The 27,292-nt window shown below is 37.7% G+C and overlaps 1 protein-coding gene across 2 annotated transcripts in view; it reads right to left on the bottom strand.

The window, feature by feature from the left end:
• Positions 1 to 955: 955 nt before the first annotated feature.
• LOC125238445 (facilitated trehalose transporter Tret1-2 homolog) overlaps positions 956 to 27,292 on the bottom strand; it is a 46,018-nt gene continuing 19,681 nt past the window's right edge. The window contains exons 2-8 of one of the 2 annotated variants that reach the window (XM_048145794.1): positions 13,215 to 13,319; positions 9,750 to 9,989; positions 5,468 to 5,594; positions 5,195 to 5,265; positions 3,004 to 3,199; positions 2,383 to 2,509; positions 956 to 1,848 (exon numbers count right to left, since the gene is read on the bottom strand). In XM_048145794.1, the coding sequence (XP_048001751.1) occupies positions 1,162 to 1,848; positions 2,383 to 2,509; positions 3,004 to 3,199; positions 5,195 to 5,265; positions 5,468 to 5,594; positions 9,750 to 9,989; positions 13,215 to 13,302 (1,536 nt within the window). In that variant the 5' untranslated portion in view covers positions 13,303 to 13,319 and the 3' untranslated portion in view covers positions 956 to 1,161. Of the gene's footprint in view, positions 1,849 to 2,382; positions 2,510 to 3,003; positions 3,200 to 5,194; positions 5,266 to 5,396; positions 5,595 to 9,749; positions 9,990 to 13,214; positions 13,320 to 27,292 lie in introns of both variants that reach the window. The other variant, XM_048145793.1, reaches the window with a different exon arrangement.

The following is a 27,292-nucleotide window of genomic DNA, read 5'->3' as shown; positions in this document are numbered from 1 at the left end:
GAAATGCCATGGAAATGCCCTTAGGGCCAGGCATGTCTATAGCAGGCTTTACTCAACAATGTAAAACCATCCAGTCTTCTGACTACCCTCATTCATCCAAACTGAGTATCAAGTCAACACGTCAAAATACTCGTAAATACTAAAGGTGGTTTTGGTCTATTTCTCTTACAAGTCATTTGTCACCGAAAATATCGTCATTTTCTTAGGTTTATTTATCGGGATTAAATGTAGGTAATCCATACTAATATTATAAAGGGGAAAGTGTGTGTGTGTCGGCGCAAAATTTGTTACGAAGAATTATTACTGAGTCGAAATGTATTGTCAGTGACAATTGACTTGGTGAAATAGGGTTCTGTGAAATGCTAGTGATGTTACAAGTAAATAAATTCTACTTTAATATGCAACAGTTCTTTAAAAATATAAACCAGACTAAAGAATACGATGATTTTATACCAGTCACGAGTTCGCCTTGTCGAAGAGAGTTTTGACTTTTCCTTCAATGTATAATAACTTGATTGCTTAACCAAAATTAGTTGGTACCTACTATAATACAAGTAAAACCTTACATTATTACCCCCTTATTCAGAAACGTACTCTAAAGTTATCAAGCCGATAAAGTTCGTTTATCCTTTTCTATCACACCAATAGTACCAATACGTCGAAAAGGGACAAACGAACTTTATCGACTTGATAACTTTAGAGCACGTTTATGAATAAGGGGGTTAGACTATGAACTTACAAGGCTTGGCAAAAATATTTACATAATCCAAAGATAAAGTAATTTATGTAGCGTGAATATCAAAATTGTTGTGTCTAATTTATTATCTTAAGTTAATAGTTTTTGAAGTCATTTTTGTTCTTGCGTTACTTGATGTCAATAGAGCCAACGTGAAATTGCCATATAAAAACAGTCTAACGGCATCGATTGCAGACGTTTCTGCTAATCAGAAGTTAAAAACAGTCTAGTTTTTAAAAACTAATTCCAATAAATTAACTCCAGCAATTCTCATCATTGTCATTCATTACTACACAAAACATTTTGTAAATAATATTAACTCCGTGACTTAAGAGTAAAAATTATAAAATACTCTACAATCGTCATTAAAATTTGCAAGCTTTTACTCTTAAATCACGAAATTTCTACTAATACTGCCAGCAATATTATTTTCTACCGCCTAAAATGGCTTGAATCTGCGACACAGTCTTCCCTTTAGTCTCCGGAATTAAGAAGAACACAAAGAACACACAAATGACCATGAAAGCTGCAAAGAACCAGAAGCAACTGTAGATTCCAATAATCTCCATCATAATCGGGAAGCAAAGAGTGACGATAAACACTAAACACCAGTTGAAGATAACTGCAATACCTGAAGCAGTTCCTCTGAACTCAACAGCGAAGAGTTCAGCCATCATCATCCAAGGAATAGGACCGAAGCCTAACGAGAAAGAAACAATGAATAAAACAAGGCAAAGAAGCGGGATCCATCCAAAAGCGGTAACATCGTATTTATCTTGCTGTAGCTTGAAGAAGATACCTAAGATAATCAAACAGAGACCCATGATGACACAGCTTTGGAGTAACAGAATCCGTCTACCAGCCTTTTCGATGAGTAAAGAGCTGACGTAAGTGGCTAAGGTCTGGACGACGCCGACAATGATGGTGGCAATGACAGGGTCGATGTTGGAGCCGGCGGCGGTGAAGATCTGGTTGGTGTAGAAGATGACGGCGTTGATGCCGCTGAACTGCTGGAAGAACATGAGCCCTAGGGAGCAGATGAGTGCCATGCGGGAGGTGCGGTTGGTCACCATGGTCAGCATGCCGGCACGCTGCCGGGAAGCTTGGTCCACCTGGAAGGAGGAAATATAAAGATCAGTTAGTGGAAATATAAAACAAACCTAATAGGAAGAACGAATCTTAATTTCTTGATAATGGCGATTTCTTGTACATATTCATATTTTAATTGAAAATTGATCAAACAGTAATATCTGTCGTGACAGGTTATTTAGCGCGATAGGTAAGTTATTTAGCAATAGTTTCTACAAAAGCAAAATATTTTGAAGAGGAGTTACAAATTCTACCAAAACATTCAGTCGCCTGTTCTTCTTCAGCAAGTCTCTACTCCCTCCTCGAAACCTTCTCGTGTGGCAAGGTTTAAATAACAATCAGTGTCAATAATGAAACCTACGTCTTTCTTTGCATATCCTCATGCTCAGCAGTAAGATCAGCATTGCATGCAGCGCGCGCCCTGCATCAAGTAGCATGTTATTCTTCAGCAAGTTTCGTCTTTGTACCTTCTCACGTGACACGTTTTGTACTTTCTCACGTGACACTGTTTAATGTACAGTCATATTCAGTGTCAGTAATATTCAGTGTGCACTTACGTCCTTCTGCATATCCTCAAGCTCAGCAGTAAGATCAGCATTGGGTCCTCGGAGCCACTGGAGGGCTCGCTCCGCATCGCGTCGCCTGTTCCTCTTTAGCAGGTATTGGGGAGTTTCTGGCATCCACCTGGAATCCGAGGAACATTTTATGATAAAGGTTGCTATGCCTTGGGTAGAGATTGTAGTTGACGTGCAAATGGAAAGGCTCATTAAGTCTAAAATATTTACATAATCCAAAATAGAAAAAATTTAGAGCTAGAGCAACTTAGACGGATAGCTCAGGTTTTAGCACAGCCCTACCGTGATAAAGATGGTAACTTTAGCATCTTACCAAATACAACAAATTGAGAAAACAACACCATATAAATTATGCACAACGTTTTTGATGAGGCCAGCTATCAAAAAAAGGACCAAAGTTTGAGTTCCTTACCAAAACACAGCAACTAGTAGAGGAGGCAGAAAGTAGAGATAATAGACAAGAGTCCTCCAGTGTGTCCAGCCACCGACGATGAAGGTGAACAGGATTCCAACAGTCAGGAAGAGTTGGAAGAAGGCGCCAAGAGCTGCTCCAATAAAGTTTCACCCCAAAACCGATAGTCAGTGATAGAAGGAGAATCTTACCAAAACACAGCCACTAGTAGAGGAGGCAAGACAGCAGAGATGATAGACAGAGTCCTCCAGTGTGTCCAGCCACCAACGATGAAGGTGAACAGGATTCCAACAGTCAGGAACAGCTGGAAGAAGGCGCCAAGAGCGCCACGAATGGAGGTCTCAGCGATTTCACCGATGTACATGGGAGCAGCCACGCAAATGCCACCTGGAAAGTATAAAATAGTTTATTAGTTTATATTTTCACTTAGTCATTGGACTTATGTCCATCCCCTTGTCATGCCCTTGCTCATGCAAGGGTCGGGAAAACGCCCGTCCTTTTGAAACGATAACCATGATTTAGTAAATAAATAAATTATTTAGGACACATTTATCACCAAGAATTGATCGTCCACAGTTTCTTCAAATCGTTATAAAAATTAATGAAATATTGACATAGGTAAATAGAAGTATATGTTGTACGGTCGACTACAAAGAGATGTATACACTTTTTCACCTTATTGCATTGTAATAAGGTGAAAAAATGGATACATGTCTTTGTAGTCGACTGTACCAAACTGGGTAAAAAAATTCTAAATGGTGGGCGTTTTTCCGAGTCTTAAACATGAGCAAAATAAATAATAATAGGTAGTTCCTAATGTACCTAATGCCTCCCAAGACAAAATATTGGTTGTAGGAATTGTAACAAATCCTAATATTCTCGTATTTAGTTCTCTGTAGCCTTTAGGTCTTGCTAAACAACTATCTAAGTATGCATAAATAAAGACATAGATAAACGATATTTGCGTTTTAATGCGAGTAATTTATGAAAATTTATCCAACGAATGGATGCCAAGCATAGTTCACAGTTGTTTTAGTACCTATAAATAAGTGCTGCACTTCAAAGCCACTTTATAACAACTAATCGCCAATCCTCATTTATGTCAATTTAAATATGTTATGTTTAATAGACTTTACCACTTGCTAACTTAATTTAACTAAAGTTTAATTTTGATAAAGATCAGAAATATCTCTGACTAATTTATGCTATTTATGTAGCGTAAGTAGTTCTTTACACTACAACAAAAGATTTAATTCCTTAGATGTTATGTATGACTGTTGCCCGCGTATTCTGTATTACTGAACCAGTGAGCTACAACCTCGGCCTTGTCGTCACTTTCCATCAGGTGCGACTAAGGTCAATCACTGGCCAGTTTATAATAAAAAAACCGGCCAAGAGCGTGTCGGGCCACGCTCAGTGTAGGGTTCCGTAGTTTTCCGTATTTTTCTCAAAAACTACTGAACCTATCAAGTTCAAAACAATTTTCCTAGAAAGTATTTATAAAGTTGTACTTTTGTGATTTTTGTCATATTTTTTAAACATATGCTTCAAAAGTTAGAGGGGGGGGGACGCACTTTTTTTCCTTTAGGAGCGATTATTTCCGAAAATATTAATATTATCAAAAAACGATCTTAGTAAACCCTTATTCATTTTTCAATACCTATCTAACAATATATCACACGTTGGGGTTGGAATGAAAAAAAAAATCAGCCCCCACTTTACATGTAGGGGGGGTACCCTAATAAAACATTTTTTTCCATTTTTTATTTTTGCACTTTGTTGGCGTGATTGATATACATATTGGTACCAAATTTCAGCTTTCTAGTGCTAACGGTTACTGAGATTATCCGCGGACGGACGGACGGACGGACGGACGGACAGACAGACATGGCGAAACTATAAGGGTTCCTAGTTGACTACGGAACCCTAAAAAAAGGTATCTAGTATCTATGGTTGAAAATGTTTGGATGAGGTTATTCTCACACTCGGCATGCGCACACGGCGGCAGGCGAAATCGACACACTTTCAACCATCTACGAACACACCTACAGACCAGAGAACTATGGGACGACGCGCGACGTCCGACCTACTCAGCTAACGTCTCTCCTACCTTTATCGTAGCGACAGAAGGTACTTAACAGAGAACAGGGGGTTTTTAAAAGATACAAGCTCTTACCAGTGGTCAATCCAGCGAAGAATCTAGCAGCAATCAAAATTCTCGTACCAGCACCATTGGCGAAGATAGTCAGTAACTAGTTAAGCAGGAACGGTACAGATTATATGAAGATGGTGGGACGATATCCGACTTTTCGACTTTCTCTTACGTTATGAGCTGCGAAAAGACTAGACTAGCATAGCTTCTTATAATATAAAAATTCTTACCAGTAGCCAATCCAGCGAAGAATCTAGCAGCAATCAGCATGCCAGCACCATTGGCGAAGATAGTTAGTAACCAGTTGAGCAGAAACGGCACAGACAGTATGAGGAAGGTAAGGGATGTGATTCTAACATTCTCAACTAGCAATGATAAAAGATACAGAAGACAGTGGAGATAGCTGGGTTTCTTAAAGTTACAAGCTCTTACCAGTGGCCAATCCAGCGAAGAATCTAGCAGCAATCAGCATGCCAGCACCATTGGCGAAGATAGTTAGTAACCAGTTGAGCAGAAACGGCACAGATAGTATGAGAATTGTGGGACGACGTCCGACTTTCTCAGCTAGGACTCCGACTGGTAAGGCAGCGACGGCTGCACCAATGGCCAAGATTGAAGATACTAGAGAACCTGAAATTAAATTAAAGATATTAGGTAAATAAGCAAAAGACACTGTTCTTCTGACCTACTCGTAAAGGCAATAATCTATAAACAATGAGGGAGCAAAGAATTAAATTAAATTTCGCTGTTCAATATTGGAATCTTTCGCTTGCTCGGGTAATATTGGCACGTGCGGTTAAACAACAACTTTGCCCCCTTGTAAAACAAATAACTATTATTTGGACAAAGTAAATTTGAATTACGAATATCATAATTAGAACTACCTACAATTGATGCCGGACAAATGAATAAAAAAAAAGAGTGACCTGAGTTTTGTTTCATCAGGTGCTTATACAACGGAAACATTGAAAAGAATTGAAAATGTTCATTTCTGGAAAGATAAGTAAATCAATATTTGCTTGTTGAACTGTTTCACAACTTTCACAAGACAATAGCAAAATATAATATATCGGTAAGTGACAACAAAGCAAACAGTTGAACACAGCTATAGGGTTACATAAAAAAGACCGTTCAAACTTTGCATAGTGACTTCTGAGGTCTTAATCAACAATCTATTACGGGACCAACGCAGAAATCGCGAAAAAAAAGTCGAAATATATGAAACAGACAATTTTTTTTGCGATTTTATAACATTGGTCCCATAATAAAAGTTGTTCAATCTGATCTTGAAGGTTGCTATGCAAAGTTTGAACGGACTTTTTATTTCACTGTGTAAGGGCCAGTTGCATCAACCAGACGTCTATGGAACTTCCCATATAATAAAATTTGACGAACGCTTTAACGGTGACAGACGGTTTGATGCAATGCAACCGGCCCTAAGTATGCATTTCAAAATAATCTTGAGAATAAAAAATATGGTAGAAACAATTTTGGTTTAGCGAACAAATGTGTAGTTTAGTGTAAGTAAACGTGCTATTTATTCAGGTAATTGACACGACCATATGCGACCAATATGCGGGCGGACGCTCTCATTGAATGATTAGATAACAGGAACCAGGGTCGCGGACGCAACAGTATAATATTGTGTAGAGACTCCACACGATGTTCATTGATTTTTGACAGATTTTGAGTTGAAATTCCTAAATTTGTACCACAGATAGAAGAAGAAAATAAATACTTATTTGCAAGAACGATTTGTTTATGATTTTTTAAAACATGGTCTAAAAAACACTTTTTTCGGAATTTGATTTTAGTCAGGTACATACATGAAATCGACATGTTTGGATTTATCTTTGACTTTCCTAAAACTTTCAGAGAGATTTTAATTTTAAACTAATCAAAACAAATGTTATGACCAAAGAAAAACAGTTTTTGGGCCTCAAATTGGTCAAATGCCAAATATCACAGAAACAATGAGCTGTGAAGTAATTATGAGATACTGTTTTGCTTAAAAACGATGCTATAGATATGATAGGCATTAGAAACTACCATAATATCAATGGAATCAAATCAAAGGTCATTGGCGCAGGTATGCCCCTTAAATTTACCCAATACACATTTTTATTAAGTACATACCAATACCACGTATGTTCTCAGTGGGATATATTCAAGGAAACATCTTAATATATTTTGTACTAGATACGTATATTTCTTTATGTTATATTCTTCACTTTGTATGTTTCTGTTTTATCTCCTTGTAATAAAATAATAAATAAAATACTTTTATTGGAAAAGAATTTATCTGCTGTTCGCTATTTAGCCACTTCAGAACTATTAAGTTCAACGAATAACTTCTGAACTCTCACCAAACTTATCAAGTAAAACTCCTAAAGATGGGAACACAAATGACATAGTTTCCAGTCGCATTTCGATGAAGAAAAACATCGTGAGGAAGGAGGACTCTCCCTAATCGAGTTTGCTCTCTGGATTGGAAGGTCAGTTGACAATAGATTTAGGGATTAGTTGCAGAAGCAGTTCCCTGGCTCTCATGAAAAATGGCAAAACGCTGGGATAAAGCGAGGAAGAACAAAATAGAAACACATGATATCTCCTTAAAAAGCAGCATCAAAATCAAATGTCAGGTACCTATACATTTTATTTTGATGCTGTTTTTCCACAGGCAAGTCCCTATCGCACTATTTTTAAATACGGTAGGAACGGCCAGATGTTTTTTATCATTTATCTCGCGATCTTTAGAATCACATCCTACGCTCTCAACTGAACAGGTAAATTTTATTTAGGTATTTGGATTTCAGAGAATAGTTCTCGTCTAAAATGATTTCAATTCATTTGTTTACATGTAAAACAGAAATTCTGAGGGATATAAATAAATTGGCTTGCTACACAAACTTCACGTGATTAAACAAGTGAATGACCACACTATCAAATATAATCATCAGCTGATTATTTACTAAAAGCACATGTATATTATTTCTTCTAGTCTTGTGACATGCCAAGCGCCACCAAAACAGACCCACTCATTTCTATAATTAGAGAGGCAATGCAAGTTCCTATGACATTTAAAATGGTTATGCCAAGCATCTGAAACGTTACAATACTGCGACTAGACTAGGTTTTTTACGGTGACGACTATTAACGTCGTGAAAGTTGAATGCATGTAGTAAAGTCAACCAATTGGAACCCTAAGCCACTAGAACTATGTCATAGTGAATAAATCAGATTGTAAGAAATCTTTTACTGCTTGTCATTTCGACATGGTGGTAGGGTTCCAATTGGTTGACCATACCTATGGAGTGTACATAGAAAGAATATGAGGAATATCTGCCAAAGTAGGACAGTCGCAAAATAGTCGTGGTCAGTTTTAAATTATAGTTACAAATCTCTCCAATAGCGCTAGGAGACCAAGAACATGAAATTTTGGAGAATCTTGTCTTGGTAAATTTTTCAGTAATCACCTGGGTTGGATGTTTTTTTGGTCAGAACGTGTTTTGCGACTAATACTTTTGCAGTGCAGTGTGCAGTTTTTCATTTTTATTCATCCGTCAAATGAGTAATGTGGCCTGCTTAAGATGGGTAGGTCCGGTAGAATCATTAGCATTACATTATAATTATCCATTTATCAAAGTCAATATTTCAAGAAAAAATTGAGTGAAAGTTACAATAACATCTTACGTAAGTTCAAGGTTTTGCCAAAAACCTGTCCCACCGTGTCAACGGACAGAAAAACAAAATAGTTCATTAGAAAAACGAGTTGACGTAAAACGCATCGTTTCCTCCAAATTAACAATTACACAAGAGCATATGTAACTATTAAAATATGCCACAGTTACGTCGTTCTTCCACTGAGATATAAAAGCAGGAATATAAACCAAATGGCGTGACACACCCATCCTGCTGGAGTCTCGCCAAATGACATCAAAACATTCTCAGAACTGTAAAGACTTAAGTCAGTACAAGCATCTTAGAGACTTACTACGTTCTTCTCCTAGAGATACAAAATAGCTGACTGTAATAATGACTTAAGTGCATATGGACGGTATAGGCACTTGTTACGTTCTTATGATGACGATGGTATAAATATAGGCGAAGTTGACGTTATGAATGGCGCGTGGATGAAACTAGATGAGGCGTGCCTTGGTGTAGTTGGTTCTATTCTGGTCCGGATGGTGATAGGAGATTGCGAAAATAAGAAATACCTAGTGTATACGCTGGGCTATTGTCTTGTGGTTGTTATATAGTAAACATATTTTTTGGATAGCTTATCAAGTGAAGATGGAGCTGATGCAGTGTTTAAGACGGTTGAAGATGAAGATTTTCTATAATCAGCGTTTAGATCCAGAGAATTTCAAGAGAAGATGGTGCTAATAAAGTGATCAAGCATGTTCTAGAAACTAAACCTTACTTAGTAGTCTCCAGCAACAGACCAGAGGTTGGAACAAAAAATTCACCATGACAGTGATATTAGAGGTCCTGTTAATGCAGATCAGAGGCAAATCTGATGGGACCACAGGGGAGACGACGCCATTGATGGTGATGTTACTCGGAAGTTTGGTGCTGTTGGGGTTGAAAGTTCTCTAGCATCTTCTAGAGTAGATGGAGATGATATAGCAACAGTATTTAAGACAGTTGAAGATGGACTACTAAACTTACTGTTAGAAGTAGAAGCGTTTGATGCCGATGAGGTTAGGATTTTTAAATTGTAGTAGAACCAGAGAATGTCTGCTGTTTGTGCTAATAAAACAATGTTTTAGAAAGTAAACTTACTCTGAGCAGTCTCCAGCAGCAGATCGGCTGGTTGGAACAAAGAGTTCACCATAACAGTGATATTAGCCGTCCTGTTAATGAAGATCAGCGGCAACTCTGATGGGACCACAGGGTAGACGATGCCATTGATGGTGACGTTGCTCGGCAGTTTGGTGCTATTGGGGTTGGGGGGTTGGAGCTGGGGAAGGGCGGGAGAGGTCCAGGCGAGGATGGTGCCGGCGATAACAGCTCCTATGGCCGCTGTAACAAACAGTTATGGTTGAGTAAAACTAATAATCCATACTAATATTATAAACGGGAAAAGTCTGTTTTGTCCGTCTTTCACGCCAAAACGGTGCGATGAATTGACGTGATTTTTTAAGTGGAGATAGTTGTAGGGATGGAGAGTGACATAGGCTACTTTTTGTTTCTTTCTAACCCCCTACTTCCCTAAATTGTGGAAGTTTGTATGGAGCCATCGTAGGCCACGTCTTTGCCTTTGGCTAGTCTGTGGCCAAGAGTAAGCCCATTTATAATTTAAAAAAAAGGCATTCCGCAATTTTCGAATTTAACGCGAGCGAAGCCGCGGGCAAAAGCTAGTAATATATAATACGGACATAGTCCAGTATTTAGCCCATAACTTTCATTCAATAGCCCAGTTTAATTTAGATTCCATTAACTCTCAAATAGTCCTAACACCCTGGCGAGTGCTGCCTCTGCGTGTGTCCCATGATACGGGCAAGGGCAACATCCGCTCGGTGCACCCCTTACATTTCATCAAAGTGTCAAAAGGGCCTCTACGTGTTGGTTTCGGCTCCGCGCACGCCTCCCAAAGGTCCGGAAACAGGGTATTTCCGTGATGGGAAAGATATACGGACGCAAAATTCCTAAGTATTTACTAGATCGTCAATTTAGATAGATATGCATTTTTATCGGCGGAACGGAAAATTGAAAGTCAAGCCTGAAGGAAGAGGAGATCCATTTGTAAGATCTCGTTTACGTAATTTGAGAACTTACGACTAATTAAGTAATTTATTGAGGAAGGAATTGTACTATTTCATACTTTGGTGCTGCAAATGCCATTCAGTGCTTGGTCGGACTTGGTAGGACTATAGCAAACGGTGACATTCGCGCGTCTAAACTTAGCGCGGAATTCGTAAACCGATCGGAGGTTGGACGTGTTTACATTTAATATTAACGCGTCTTACGTTAATCCAAGTAACATATACATAATGATAGATGGATAGGCAGATGTATTAGTACATTACATTAGAGGCCGGGAAAATGAGGATTTCCGGTCAAGTGGGTATACAGTACTGGACAAAATTCTTCATACACCGACATATAAAATAAACTTTCTATCATAATTTCTTTACCCTTAAACTTAACATGACAGTTGTATTGGAAAACTTTTAACTAATTTCATGGCGTACAACATACAGACAATAACATATCAATGATCGTACAATTCTTTTTTTACATGAGTATAAATATAAATATCAGTACTTATGGCTCTGGACGAATTTGATCATACAGTAATTAAAATACGAATGAAATGCAATGTAGTAGTGTGTATGGCTGTCATCTGCTTTACGAGTAGATGTCGCTGATTGTCTCGGAGGAACATTTTATGTTAGAAACTGAAAGTATTTATCTAACCCAAGCTTTTTCCTGTGTGTCTACTGAAGTAGGCAAAGTGGGTATAATTCAGAATGACATTTGATATTTTCTTTATTTTTCCAAAAACTTCCTTAAATTTTGGCTTGGATTGATTACATGAGACTATGTTAGCCATTCAAAAGCTATTCATTCCTATTAATCATAACAAACGCATGAGATATACATACTTACTGGTATTATCTTTCAGCCATCGCCCGTCTGAATATATATGAAAAGATGACTGAATGAAAATACTAGTATGTCTATTTCATGCGTTCGTTGTGATTCATAGGATTAAGTAGCTTCAATGGCTGACATAGTCTCATGTTATCAATCCTAGCCAAAATTTAAGGAAGTTTTTGGAAAAACAAAGAAAATATCAAATGTTATTCTAAATTATACCCACTTTGCCTACTTTAGTAGGCACACAGGAAAAAGCTTGGGTTAGATAAATACCTTCAGTTTGTACCTGAAAATGTTCCTCCGAGACGAGCAGCCATATCTAAAGCAGATGAAAGCCATACACACTAATACATTGCATTTCATTCGTATTTTAATTACTGTATGATCAAATTTGTCCAGAGCCAAAAGTACTAATATTTATATTTATACCCATGTAAAACAATAATTGTACAATCATTGATATATTGTTGTCTGTATGTTGTACGCCATGAAATTAGCCAAAAGTTTTCAACACAACTGTGATGTTAAGTTTAAGGGTAGAGAAATTATGATAGAAAGTTTATTTTTTTATGTCGGTGTATGAAGAATTTTGTCCAGTACTGTATACCGGATAGGGATACGAGGCCGGGAATCCGTTTTCACGCCGAGGCATGTATAGTGCTTTTCTCAAACATACAATGAAATAAAAAAAAATGCTCTAAAGGACAATATTTAAAAAAAAAAAGTTACTTTGCAGGCCTAGGCCTAAAAAATAATATGAAATCCCCTTACAGTCCTCTCGAGTTGTTGCGCCCAAAAAGCGATACTTCCCAGCCCATTTTAAGGAACGTAAAGACAATATTTCATTGCATGTTTGAGAAAAATGTATTATTTTGATTCAGTATAATAATATAGAAGTTACACAGATTCCACTAAAATTCCACTGAAATTGGTCTTGTCCAATGCTTGAATGCTTGAAAAAATTGCCAATGGATGCTTGCGATAATATCGTTATAGTAGATAACTAGATCTCTATAGCTCTTCCGTATCGTTCACTAAAGTTAACAAGCCGATAAAAATCGTTTGTCCTTTTCTATCAGACCAAATAAATAAATAAATATTGGGGACACCTTACACAGATCAACTTAGCCCCAAACTAAGCAAAGCTTGTACTATGGGTGCTTAGCGACGATATGCATACTTGAATAGATAAATACATACTTATATACATAGAAAACATCCATGACTCAGGAACAAATATCTATTGCTCATCACACAAATAAATGCCCTTACCGGGATTCGAACCCAGGACCACGGCTTAGCAGGCAGAGTCACTAAAACCGACTGAGCCAGACCGGTCGTCACGGCCGAACTCCGCGCAGCGCAGGGCCGAAGAAGTTGTATACAGGAGCTTTAGCTTTTAGTCTAAAAGCACGAAGCGCTTTGCTTTTTCTTTTCTTATGCGCACTGCCAAGGAGTGGAATTCCTTGCCGACGGCTATATTTCCGAGCTCATATAACCCGGCAACCTTCAAATCAAGAGTGAACAGGCATCTTCTGGGCGAGCTCACTCCATCGTAGGCTACGTCTTTGCCTTTGGCTAGTCTGTGGCCAAGAGTAAGCCCATTTATAATAAAAAAAAGTCTATTAATGTCTAATGGTTTACCTGCCACAGCAGCAATGTACTGCGGCCCTTTGTTCGTCTGTCCGCCCTTCTCCTGGACAGATAACATGTGCAGCGTTGGCTTGTCCATGGCTCAGTCACGGCATTCTGGAACAAATGGAAACAGGCTTAAGAAGTATCCAAAAGTAACTTCATCCATATGTCGTCTTAAGATATGTTTGCTCTTTTTAACTCAGATTGTGTTATAAGTTCGACGTGTGTGTCTGTCTGTCTGTCTGTTTGTGTATGTCTGTCTGTGGCATCGTAGCTCCCGAACGGAAGAACTGATTTAGATTTAGTTTTATTGTTTGAAAGCTTAGTCAGGAGTGTTCTAGCCATAGCTGGGCATTAACTCGTTAATCCGTTAATCGTTAATTAACGAAGTTAACATTTTGGTTAACGGATTAACTTTTAAGTTAACTTTAAAAAATATTAACGGATTCGTTAACTTCCGTTACATTTCTTCGAGTCCGTTAATCGTTAATCCAATTCCGCACGCGCCGAGTAAAACTTGCTCCTGTAAAAGCCTGGAGTACGGCGAAACCTAGGACTTTTCCGTAAATTCACAGTCTACAGACCATCAATTTGGGTCACTTGTTCGAGATCTGCTAAAGTTTGTTAGTCACCACTGCACCCATCACTAACTGGGAAATAGAATGTAAATCATCAGGCATGACACAAAAATCGCGCAACCGAAGCATCAAGCCAGAGTTCGTCGCGCCGCGCTAACAACTTCGATTAGAGGTGTCTCAATCCGAGGAACCTACGCACCTTGACTACGATCGCATGAATGACCCAATATCTACACGTCACCAAGGTAAAACCTAGGATTTACCGAAAAAATGTCGGTAGTACAAAGAGAACAATATTTATTAACATTTCGCTTTTACCAATTGGCAGCTGGGATTTTTAAGAGATTTTGGCGAACTTCGGGCTTTTACAGTAACATATAAACGTACCCAACACAAATACTAAATAGTTGATAACTGATGCAACTAACTAGCTACAGTTAAATTATTTTTTTGTCACGATTAACGGATTATCGATTAACTTTAACTTCCGTTAAATTTGTTGAAATGTATCGCTTTAACGATTAACGAAGTTAACTTTTATAGTAACGGATTAGCGATTATCGAAGTTAACTATTTGATTAATGGTGCCCAGCTATGGTTCTAGCCATGTTTCATGAAAATCGGTCCACTATGTCGGGGTTTGTTTTTTCAAAATTTTAATTTTGTGGTTAGGTTATTTACGAAATAAAAAGGGTAAAGATATTGTATGTCCTGTTGCCAAATCAAGGAATAAAGTATCATAATCAAATTATCTTTGTTTACTGGTATTATGTAACAGATCACCGACCTTCTAACGGTGTCATTGAGTCCCGAGTCACCTGAGTAAATAATGTACTAAACAATGCTTGCATGCAAATGTGGTAACAGAATAGTTTGACATCTATTCAGCGATGTGGTCTATTATTTTATATGATAGGCATGAAACATAGATTATTATGTATACATAATATATTATATTATCCATTGAAGACCAGTCTCAGCATCTGAAGGTCCTATTTTAGAGTCGGACTTTTTTGATGTAATGTATCTATATGTAATTTTTATTTTCTTTGTGTGTAATTTTGCAGCGCTATAATAACTAAGGCCCACTTGCACCAACCACTTCACTCAGGGTTAGTGGGCTGTCAACTGTCAACTTCCATATAAAATGGTGGGTTAACCCTCCATTTTCGTTGGTGCAAGTGACCCTTAATGTACTTATTTCATTTCTTGCTTTCCTTTTAAGAAAAAAGAAATACAGGATGGATCACAACTACGAATATTTCCGAAAATATATTAAAAAAATAAAAATACAAAATAGCATAAGGTATAAATTCGCCAACTTTACGTAATACGAGTAAAGCTTTTGACGAAGGTTAGCATAGGAAAAATATACTATAATAAAAACGTTATCTAACAATATGGTAAGCAAATCAGTCATCTATATCTATCTATAAACAGTCTAATTTATTAGATTCTGTTCATACTTGATCCGTCAATAACCCAATATTACTATTAGACTAAACGTGCACGGTCAATCGATATCATGAATCGCGATATTTGACAAAAAATATTATAGGACATTCTTACACAGATTGACTGAACTTAGTCCCACAGTAAGCTCAAGAAGGCTTGTGTTGTGGGTACTCGGACAACAATATACACGGTGTTTCCGGTATCACTCAAAACCTCAGACACCCCAACTGATTTTTATTTTTTTAAACTCATCTAGAGTATTCATCTTTTAATCTGATCGTTACTTTTTTTTTAATTGAATTTTTAATTTTCTGTACAGCTCTACTTGATTTTTAGCTCTACACTCAATAAAATAATTGCTAACTACCATCATAAACCATAAGACTATTTATTTGTGTACGTTACTGCAACGACATAAGGTTTACCAATAGACAGCTAAGATGTCACTGTAAAACACTTTAAATCTTTGTCACAGTAAACTTCAAATTGGACAGGTAATCGCAGTAAGCAAATAAACTCAATATTCAAAATGACAAGGTTGTAATTAGGTACGAGTTCAATTTGTTATGACTTATGATAAACATTAAGATTAAACTGACAAACAACGTCAAACTAGTAGCGGAAAAAATAATCGTCCAAGTAACCGGCCAGTATTAATACCCCAAAATACTGAAAAAAGGTAAACAACCTCTAGCAATGCGATATACACAATGTTGTATTACGAGTACAATAGAAAGGGCACGTAAAAAATAACTAATAATACTAATTTAAATAAAAATATTACCCCCATCAAGATATAGCTCAATCGATTCTACTCTCGATTCTGAACAAACTGTTTTCAGGTTTTTAGTGTTAAGTGAAACACGGTGTATACAGGGTGTTTGGCACATAAACCGACAAATGTTTTTGGGAAGGTTAGTAGTGTCATTGCCTTCCACTTCGTCCAAGATTTCAAGGACGAAAAAGAAGGAAATGACACCACAAACCGCCCACAAAAAATTGTCGGTTCATGTGCCAAACCGAACATCCGATCCTGTATAATATACAAATACTTCTATACATAGAAAACATCCATGACTCAGGAACAAATATCTGTGCTCATCACACAAACGAATGCCCTTACCAAATATTAGTAAACAGTACATCTCGCGTTATCTTATTTGTCAATAGTAAGTTATTAATAGTTCAGTCCGATAGTTCAGTAGTTCAACAATGCGTACGCGCACTAAATGAACTATCAAAACAAATAGGATGATATTGAACATTTGTAATTGAGATGCATCTTGTTCCTGAGTCATTGTTTGTCAGGATGTGATAAATTGTCTGCAATGAACTGTTAGCCCTTTACTGTATAAATACACGTAGTTGTAGTACACTATTATACAGGGTGTCCTTAAATAATGGGTAAATGAAGGCAGATATCTGGCCCCGTAGCCGAATGGCATTTCTACAACGTCAAACGAAAACGAAACGACGCGAAAGGTAGTCACACCTCTGCTCTGTCACACCGATACGCAAGAGCGATAGAGATAGATATCTACGAGCGTTTCGTTTTGTGAGCGTTTCGTGAGCATTTGTGCCATTCGGTTAGGCACCCAGATTCCGTATCCCGTCCTGTTCTGTTATGCTACGGTCTTAGAAAACTCCCTCGATTTTTAATTATCTAATGAAAATTAACGTCTAACTGAATAATGTCTGTGTCAAAGACCATATTGCAGGCCAGCATACACCAGGCCCAGGATCGTCACGATTCGTCACGTCCCTCAGCCATGAGGATATGACAAAAACCGGCCAAGAGCGTGTCGGGCCACGCTCAGTGTAGGGTTCCGTAGTTTTCCGTATTTTTCTCAAAAACTACTGAACCTATCAAGTTCAATTTTCCTAGAAAGTCTTTATAAAGTTCTACTTTTGTGATTTTTTTCATATTTTTTAAACATATGGTTCAAAAGTTAGAGGGGACCCGGACGCACTTTTTTTTCCTTTAGGAGCGATTATTTCCGAAAATATTAATATTATCCAAAAACGATCTTAGTAAACCCTTATTCATTTTTAAATACCTATCCAAAAATATATCACACGTTGGGGTGGCACATATTCAAGTAAGTACTTGAACATGTCTATTTTTAGAGTAGATACTCTCAAAACCTATGTTATATTATATATCGATAATGTTAAAATTATTATACTAAATAGTAATTTCAATAAGTTAATTCCGATACAAATATTGGCTTCAACGGACTATTTTTGCTTAATAGTCTATCACAGACCAACCCCTATAGACATTCATTACAAGACGACTCGCGGTCGCCAGCCTTCCTAGTATTTGCACTGATATAAGCGCGGGCGCTCGCCGTGCCCGATCAGTATCGACCAAGTAACAGACCCGAAAGCAGCGCGTGTTTTTCGCACTAAAAAATTGGAAAAGGGTATTTTGATGCCTTAAAGATGTCCACCTGTAGTGTGAAATGGTGTGGAAAGGTAACAAGAAGCTCAAATTTAAAAACAGACGGCATTACATTCCACAAATAAGCATAGCTGGGCACCGTTAATCAAATAGTTAACTTCGATAATCGTTAATCCGTTACTTAAAAAGTTAACTTCGTTAATCGTTAAAGCGATACATTTAGGTAGATTTAACGGAAGTTAAAGTTAATCGATAATCCGTTAACACGTCATAACTCATTAAAATAGGACTCCACTGTAGGTATTATGTATTTCTATTTACTAAGTATCCACCAAAAACCATTAAAACCTGTGACGCCAATCGGTAAAAAACCGAAATGTAATAATTTCGGTCTCTTCGGGCGTGTACCGCCGTTGGTTGGCTAAATCCTAGGTTTTACTTCGGATTGGTAATTATTGGGTCATTCATGCGGTCGCGATCGTGGTGCGCCGGTTCTTCAGATTGAGATTTGAGATGACAACTCGATGCTGTGGGCCACGATAACTTGGTAGAGTAATCTAAATCTAATCTAAGGCCTGCGCCGGACTCTAACTCGTCGATGCGTCGGTTGCGCGATATGTCTGTCATGCCTAATGATTGCACTCTATTCCCAGGTTAGTGATCGATCTAGCACGCCTAATAAGATTTAGAAGATCTTGAATAAGTGATCCAAAGTCGCCAATTGGTCTTTAGACTGTTTATAACCGACGGATCTGCTTTTACCGATAAAACCTAGGTTTTGCCGTACTACGGGCTTTTACAGTAGCAGTAAGAACGTGGTTTTCGCGGCGCAGCGAGCCGCATGGGGTGCTGGATTAACGATTAACGGACTCTATGAAATTTAACGGAAGTTAACGAGTCCGTTAACATTTTTTAAAGTTAACTTAAAAGTTAATCCGTTAATCGAAATGTTAACTTCGTTAATTAACGATTAACGGATTAACGAGTTAATGCCCAGCTATGCAAATAAGTCATATTTATAATTTATTCAGAGCCGGCATAGGTCAACTTACATTGGCCACTTACGCGTCAGTAGAGGGACAGTCATACTTCTGTCCCTTTTCATCTGGCGCGACTGCCCGCCGTCCTTGAAACGGCCAATCACAGCGTGCTTAACACATTCCCCGCCCGCTTCTCGCACCCCAAACACTGGTGACTCGTATCGCGAACAAAATATACAAGATTACTACTCTATAGGAGGTTCTCTGTGTAGTCTATTAAGTATGTATTAACAGTGTCAAAAATAGTAGATCTTTATTGATAAGCCTTCTTATTCGTAATGCATTAACCGCGCTAAGTTTATAACGGTCACATCAATTGACGACCACACAATCAGTGGCCTATGACATTCGATTGATCATTCAATGAGTTAGTCTGGAGCAACATTTTCCAGAACCATTGGTGTGTAGCGAGTGAATAGACTGAACAACAACGGTAGCCAAATGTCATACGAAAAACTATCTGTGTTCGATTGCGCCTTGAACTGGTTTTGATAGAACCACTCACACGACTGGTGTACACGACGAAGTTAAATGAGATACGCGTCAATCACCATGACAATCGTTAGGTACAGTCATCAGACATATTTGAGCGGCCGGGGCGTGCAAAATTATCTGAACACGGCTTATCACCTTGACAATAGAGGCGTGTTCATATATTTGTGAGCATCTTGACCGTTCCGATATATCTGATGGTGGCTGTACAATCAGCATCAATAGCGGATGAAACAACGCACCAAAAGTATCTGACATATTTTTATACTACGTCGGTGGCAAACAAGCATACGGTGCGCCTGATGGAAAGCGGCCACCGTCAGCTACGGACGCTTGCAACTATGCTCATGGTGCTAGAGGTATAAATAAATAAAAAAAAAATTAAATAAAATTAAAATAAATTAAATAAATAAGCTAGCCTTACACGTGCGGATTTGCCCGGCAGATCTGTCCGTGTGTGGCGAGAAATAGACACGGATCGGGCACGAGCCAGACACCCGCCGGCTGCCCGCGCGTGTGTGTGCAGTATCGGATGTGCCCGCCGGATCGCACCTCAGTTGCGCTCACAAACTGATGCCCGTCGCCGAAGTCGCGGATCAGATCCATGGCTTGCCTAGCGGACAAATCCGTACGTGTATGGCTAATCGCGGATCAGATCCGAAGCATGCCCGGCGGACAAATCCGTACATGTATGGTTACTTGGTTAGCTTAAAAATAGCGAGTCAATATCAGAACTCTTTGTGATTAACGTCCACACTTTACACAGAACCACGAAACCCCTAAAAAAAGATAAACAGATTAGAACCCGTCTAGGCTCTAGACTCTTTATCAAGCTGTCTTGGTTAATTCTTACGTAAATTTTCATACCAAATAAAACTGAAGGGATCAACCTGTCATAACTAAAGAAGTAGGATTTAGATAACTAGCGCGCTACTGTGTATTATCTATGATTGCGTGAAATCCAGGTTTATGGTATGCTGTTCAGATATAAGAGTTTTACGATTTGCGCAATAAATCTAATACTAGCTTTTAGTGTTTATTTAAGTTATTTAAAAATGTATGTAAACTCCCAGGTATCGGTTTTTTTATTACTTATAATATTTTTAAAGATAAGTAAAGTACAGAGCGGCAAATCTTGACTGGGGGTCAATTGTAACTGATCCATTTTTTCCATTATTACACTATGATGTTGAATTAACAACATACGCTAATTGGGGGGAGCCAAATACTGAAAATGCCCAGCTAGTGAGGTGAGGAGTTTTACGGGACACCCTGTATACGTTTCTCCCACTTAGGCACTTACCCCTAAATTACACAATCGCTGGAATTTCCTTGTCCATTTCACAACACTTGCGTCACACCTCGGACACTGGCGATCAAATATATTTATGAAAGAGGCGCGTTCCTAGCACACAGTCTAAGCTCGTGTAGGTGAACGCGTACTGTGCTTGTATGAGTGAAATATGACATTAACAGGTCGACTGTTCGCGTTTTTGACAAGCGGTAACTGTGAGGTAACCGAGAGGGGGTGGGCGGCACTTTCAGCGGGGAGCGGGAGTGGCCATACTGTACGATAGTATTCTTTATTATACTCTGTGCTTGCGTCGTAGTCTCACTTTATCTGCAGATTATCAACTACAGAACCGCAGCACATCCTCTAATGAGAACTAAACGTCGATAATTGCCTTTAAGGCCATCTTATACGATCTTCATCGATACATACACTACATATACTATTACAACGTATGTAGGTATAATGGGGAGTGCTCCGACGAATAGTTCGGATTAATCCCTGCCGCTTGAAAATGAAATACTTATTTTCCAAGTAGGCATATTTCAATGCGCATATGAATGTCAAATAAAGCTACACCGGCTCTAACCCTACGCCTCAGCCTCGAGAAGATTTACGTCCCCCCTCAGTCGCACCACAGGAACATAGGAACTCTTCCTTCTCTACCTCTTGGTACCGAACCCTAAAAAGTGGACGATAGACAAAATAGACTAAGTTATCTCAGATGCCCGAAAAGGATTCGTTGAGTCAAAGCGCGAAAAAATTGTTTGATGTTTCACGATTTGCCTAGGAATTTCACGATATGCCGGATCTCATGATCGGCCGCGAAGATACGTTACAGCGTGACCGCATTGAGGTGGGAATTGAAACATAATACTTGATAATACCGATGCTAATAGGTAAATGAATCCTAAGTGCTATTTAGGATCAGACATAGTAAATAAACCAACCGATCTTGTCGGTAATCCTGTGGAAAGATATCAAACATCACAAGATCGGGTAACTCTCACGAAACGAAAGGCTCGTAGATATCTATCTCTATCGCTCTTGCGGATTGGCGCGACAGAGCTAGACTATTACCTTTCCCGGCGTTTCGTTTTCGTTTCGCGTCGTAGAAATGCCATTCGGCTTCGGTACTAGTTACTGCTACGAGGCGGTGCCTAGATATCTACGAGAGTTTCGTTTCGTGAACGTTTGTGCCATTCGGCTACGCACCCTGCTCTGGAAACTTTCGGCCCGCTCATTACCTATTAATAAGTAGGTAAAAATGTTGTCAAAGTCATTTGAGGTCAATATAAGTTAAAAGTCTCACTTAATTAACCAACTATCGCAGTTCATAAGTTAATTACAATCAAAACATATCAAAAGGGGTCAAAGAGTACTTTTCCTAAAAATATACAAAAGACTTACTTATCTAATTGATTTTGCCTACAGAAATAATGTGCTTCGTCACTCTTCTGTGGGCATATTCATTATCGTAGGTATTCTGATAAAAATAAAACATTTTTTTGGGTTTCACCGTGGGTGTCGTAGAAGGCGACTGTGGGATACATACATACATACATACAATCACGCCTGTGTCTCATGAAGGGGGTAGGCAGAGCACATGAAACTACTCAAGTTTCAGTGCCACTCAAGGCAAATAAGGGGTTGACTGAAAACGAAACTGTGACTTTGCAGTGACAGGTTGCCAGCCTCTCGCCTACGCCACAATTTAACCCATATCCCACAGTCGCCTTCTACGACACCCACGGGAAGAAAGGGGGTGATGAAATTCTTAACCCGTCACCACACGTCCAACGCGGCACACGGCGGCTCACTGTGGGATATGGGGTAAATTGTGGCGTAGGCGAGAGGCTGGCAACCTGTCACTACAATGTCATGCGCAGTTTCGTTTTCTTTCAACCCCTAATTTGCCAAGGGTGGCACTGAAACTTTAGCAGTTTCATGCTCTGCCTACCCCTTTATGGGAAACAGGCGTGATTGTATGTATGTATGTTTTTCTTTCCATAGAATGGCATCTAAGTCATTCCATTCCCCATACAATAGTAGTAGTAGGGTACCCCCGTTACCAGCCCGGGTCTGGGGCCTGCTCCCAGGACCCCACCACCGCCCATCCATGGTCTTACTGAACCTAAAAAAAAAAAAAAAAAAAAAAAAAAAAAAAAAAAAAAAAAAAAAAACTAATAGCCCCCCATTTAGATTCATTGCGCTGGGTCTCGACGCTCTCAGAAGCCTCCTTCTAGTATTTACAGAATACGTTCTTTACACAATAAACCTTGTGCACGACGGTCACAAAAGGATTACCGACCCTTTCTATTGTTCGATCTGGACTCGGCGCTAGACCATTGTTACCCTACCCAGCTACCTGGCAGTGTCATGCACACCTTTTCCTTGTGTCTCATACTGATAGGTATTTTATAATTAATTTTTAGTATAACTTTGTAATCATATGGATTGCGATTCTAACCTAACCTAACCTAATTAAAATACCTAACTTTTCCATTCGTAACCTAACCAAATTTAATTAAAACCTACTCTTAGTTACCCTAAGTAGTCTAGACTTACCTTTATGAAACCTAACTGAGTTTCACCTACTTTTACTTTTATTTCTATAAATGTAGGTATTTATGAAATGTATTATAATTACGTTTTAACTTAAGAACTTCTGAGTTACATTTAAGTTTATCCAAATACCTAAACTTAACGATCCTATCTAGCGTATCTTTCTTTTTCTCGAATATTTATGATATCTTATACCTATTTCTATCATACATCTCTTTGTTGTATTACCAAATTTGTACATATGATTAATAAGTCAATTTTTTGATTACGTCTTAATAAAAGTTAATTTCCCATCTTATCAAACTTTTTTTTTTTTACATATATTTCAATGTTTTGTATCTGAATAAACCTCGGTAATTTTGTGAAGTTGCGTTTTTGCTTAATTGCTTTATTTATTGTACCTTCTTTGAATAATTTACTTACCTATGTCTATTATTATTTTTTATGACTTGTGTATTGTTTAAGAGAATGCATACTTTCAATAAACTTGTTACGACGTGAGAAACTGAGAACCGGTTAAAACATGTTTAAGGCTAATTCTATGTGAATAAAAATGTCTTTTGTGCATTTTTAAAGATAATATATATTTATTGTTTCCGCTTATTTGAATAATTCGGGTTTTGGGTAAAGAGATCCTTCGACGAACATGTCAAGGCATGATACTTTCTATTCATATTTAACAAAGAGCATTAACTGGTGTAAACATGTTTTAGACTAACGCACCGGTAATTCTTGTGACTTGAATTTATTATTGTAACAACTTAGTTGCTTTATTATAGATGTTTATTGTATTGTAAAATGACAAAAAGTTTATTGTTTGCGTTCAGGTATAAGATGAACTGGTTGAAACAAGATTTATGGTACGTTCCCCTGCTCTCTACCATATTACGAGTATAAAAGCCAAAGAGAGTCGAGGCTGAATAAGTATTCCTGTAGAGGCAGCCTTCTGTACCAGAGCTCCTTGTATCTAGTGTGGTATATAGAGAAGTGGAGTGTGCGTTCAAAAGTGAAGTGTTTATAGACAGATCCAACAATGGACGTGAGTATGTTTTTCTTTTTAAATTACTGTAACCCATATTGCCTTTTTATAATATTGTTTCGTCTAGTGTTCTTTGTATTTAATTAATAGAATTGTTAATAGTGTTTAAAATATTGTCTTTCATTGTTTCAGTTCTCTGAAAATACTTTCAAGAACTATTACTACCCGGAAAATCAGGGTGATTCAACCGATGAGGAAGGTACAGCTGGTTTCAAAGTTAAGCAAGCCCTCGCAAAGAAACGTCCTGGAAATAATATTGACAGCTTCTTTGAACGACCTAAAAAGCAGTGTAAAACCTTGAAACGGTCTTCGAATGTAAGCAAAAGTTCGCCAGAAGGCGTGGCTAATTTATCATCTGGACAAGATGATGGGGCGTATTCATCTCACTTAATTAAAATAGAGATATATGATATGCAAACAATCAAAAACATCCCATCCACGGAACACTGGAAGCACGCGGACGTCAGACTGAAGTATTTTGCGTTGGAAGACGACTTGGAATTACAAAATACGCGAAATATTGTATATAATATTACAAAACAATTAGCTTCTAAGGACACATGTGTAAAATATTTTATAGATAATAAGAAACAGTGATAAATATAATTTTTAACGATAGCAGTAGGATAGTGTTAAAGTGTTTCACATTTCTTATCTTTCCTTTTTATGATTTAAGTAAATTTCCTTGTAAGATATTCTTTTGCATTGTTTCACATTCCAAACAAAATAAATAAGAAATAAAATGGTGTCAAATGTCTGTAGTTTTATAAAGGTTACTATGTGAGAATTCAAAATAAAAATCATTATTACCAGTACACGTATTTTTATTTATTTCACAAAAAAGGTCTTAAACATGTTTCGTAATACTTAGATCATTACATAAAGAATTATCAGAAAACAAGTTAAGCATATGTTTCATAGATTTTCCATGAAACTTAAAATACAAATAAACTAAACAATATTCACCACAAACAGATGTGAAATGGTTTTGAAGTGATTTATTATTGTAAAACCACCGTCTCGTATTTCTATCTAGAAATGACTTATGATAACCGGAAGGTTTCCTGCCAAAGGAGTCAAAATATTCACCTACACCATTTACATCAATGTGTATAGCAACCCAATGGGAACCCGGTTTTGAATCAGGGTCCAAATTACTGACAATAAAGGTAGGTAGATTAACCCGAATAGGTATTTTGTTGGCAGCAAAAACATTTGAATTAAACAATGGGTTTAGTTTCCTCATACAAAATTGAATTTCTTTAGTATCCATAGTTAAGTAACATATACAAATTATTGATGATCATGCAAACAATGGTGAATTCCAAATAAAATAAATTAAAGAGAACGGGGTATTTATATGTTTCTTAACTATTGTAATCTACAGATACATCACGATTTTTATTTATTTCAATTATATTATCAAATTCTGCATACACAATACAATTAATGGTACTAGTTAGAGCGGAATCAAAACGTACTTCTATCCGAACGCTACCATGTCTAACAAGATTCCAGTGTGAAGTTGAATTAGCAGATAAATCAGGAGTTAAATCAAAACACAATAAACAATAACCTTGACCAAAATCTGTTCTGCTTATTCCATTACCCTCGTTATGGAAATGAATACCAGTTCCAGAAAATAGAGTGTGATATGCTGCTGCTATTGTACCAGAACTAAATGAAGGTTGTAATGTTTTAGAAGGAACTTCATGACCATCTACGAACAAACTAAATGAATTCATATTATAATGTTGAAAATTAAACGGATTTAATGCTAAATTACCATTAAAACCTGAATTTGATACAAATCCAATAATACATCTTTTAGGAATTTGTCCGAGAAATATATTATCTAATGTTTTACCCTGAACCCCCGTTGGTATTGTGAGAACCTTAACTTCTGCCCTCGTAATGGGGTACTTCGCAGTTGTTGTGGCTAATACTTTTTGATGGGCTAACAAAACACTAGGATTGATTCTCGTTCTCCTTACAATGAGGCTGGCATCCATTATTTGTACTTTGAATTTTTTATCTTGGTGGCAAATAAGATTGAATGATTCTTTTGAGCGAACTAACTTAATACGTAGTTCTACACCATTTATTAAGAATTTCTCTTGATTAAATATATCACCATGTAAATGACCAATCATTTCTACTTCCTTACTCTCCTTGATAAATTCCAGCCTTTTGTTAAACCCTTTGTTGTTAACGTCAACAGTATCCATATAGCCCGGCGTATCTTCATACCACAATCCACAAGTAAGATGAGTTGTTTTGGCTGCTGGTCCGTAGTTGAGAAGATTTTCCATATAAGCACGGTAGGCATATGTATTGTTTGGTGGTGATATGAGTTTTTGATTTAAATATACATCAAGTTGATTAAAAAGAGAATGTAACCAGTTATTGGTGGGTCCAACTGCAGCATCTGCTTTTAATTTAGTACCATCTTGGTTCAACACTTTAGCAGTAATGTGTATCATTGTGTGTGATAGATCTATGTAGTCATCACCTGATCCAGGTACTTGAAATTCGATTGGACCGTCATCGCTTAAAGATGAAATTGGTTTATAATGAATCCACTGTCCGCTTTCAATGCTTGTTTGAGTTGATGGAAGGGCAAATATATCTAATTCAGATTTCGCACACTCACATGAATGATTATGTAAAAATGACATTATTTAGTTTGAAAATATATCGTTATTTATATCTTTTTTATTTTTTTTACTTCCTCTTCGTCGCGATGCTTTTAGAGCAATGAGCGGTTCCCTTCTTTTATTGGACATTTTATACCCAGATCCTGACATAAGGGAATCAATTTTTTCATCGGCCTTTCTTTTCAGGTTTGCACTTGCTTCCTTGAATCGTGATCGTATGGAACTGTCTATAGGGCGAGCATTTACCATATCAGATAAGAGTCCAACTCCTGCTCCTAAAGTTTCTTTTCCAATGGTTCTTAAACCACTAGATAATAAAGGGAGTACGGATCTAAATAGTCCTCCCAAAAAACTGCCTATACCATGTCCTCTTTGATATGGAACTCCCTTATAGACAATTCCTACACCAGAGCCGGCTTGGTGTGAATAATAATGTTCGTAAGGACAAGAGGTTGATGATCTGTTATACATCATTTTACACGTTGAAAGTGTAGTTTCACGCAAGAAGACCCAAATTGAAATGGTACTCTGACACCGGTTGTTGTTCTTATATCTATTTCAATTGT

This window comes from Leguminivora glycinivorella, chromosome 23 (assembly GCF_023078275.1).
Source record: "Leguminivora glycinivorella isolate SPB_JAAS2020 chromosome 23, LegGlyc_1.1, whole genome shotgun sequence".
In the NCBI taxonomy this organism is placed as follows: domain Eukaryota; kingdom Metazoa; phylum Arthropoda; class Insecta; order Lepidoptera; family Tortricidae; genus Leguminivora; species Leguminivora glycinivorella.
The sequence above is the reverse complement of the archived record's forward strand: the minus strand, read 5'-3'. Positions and strand labels throughout refer to the sequence as shown.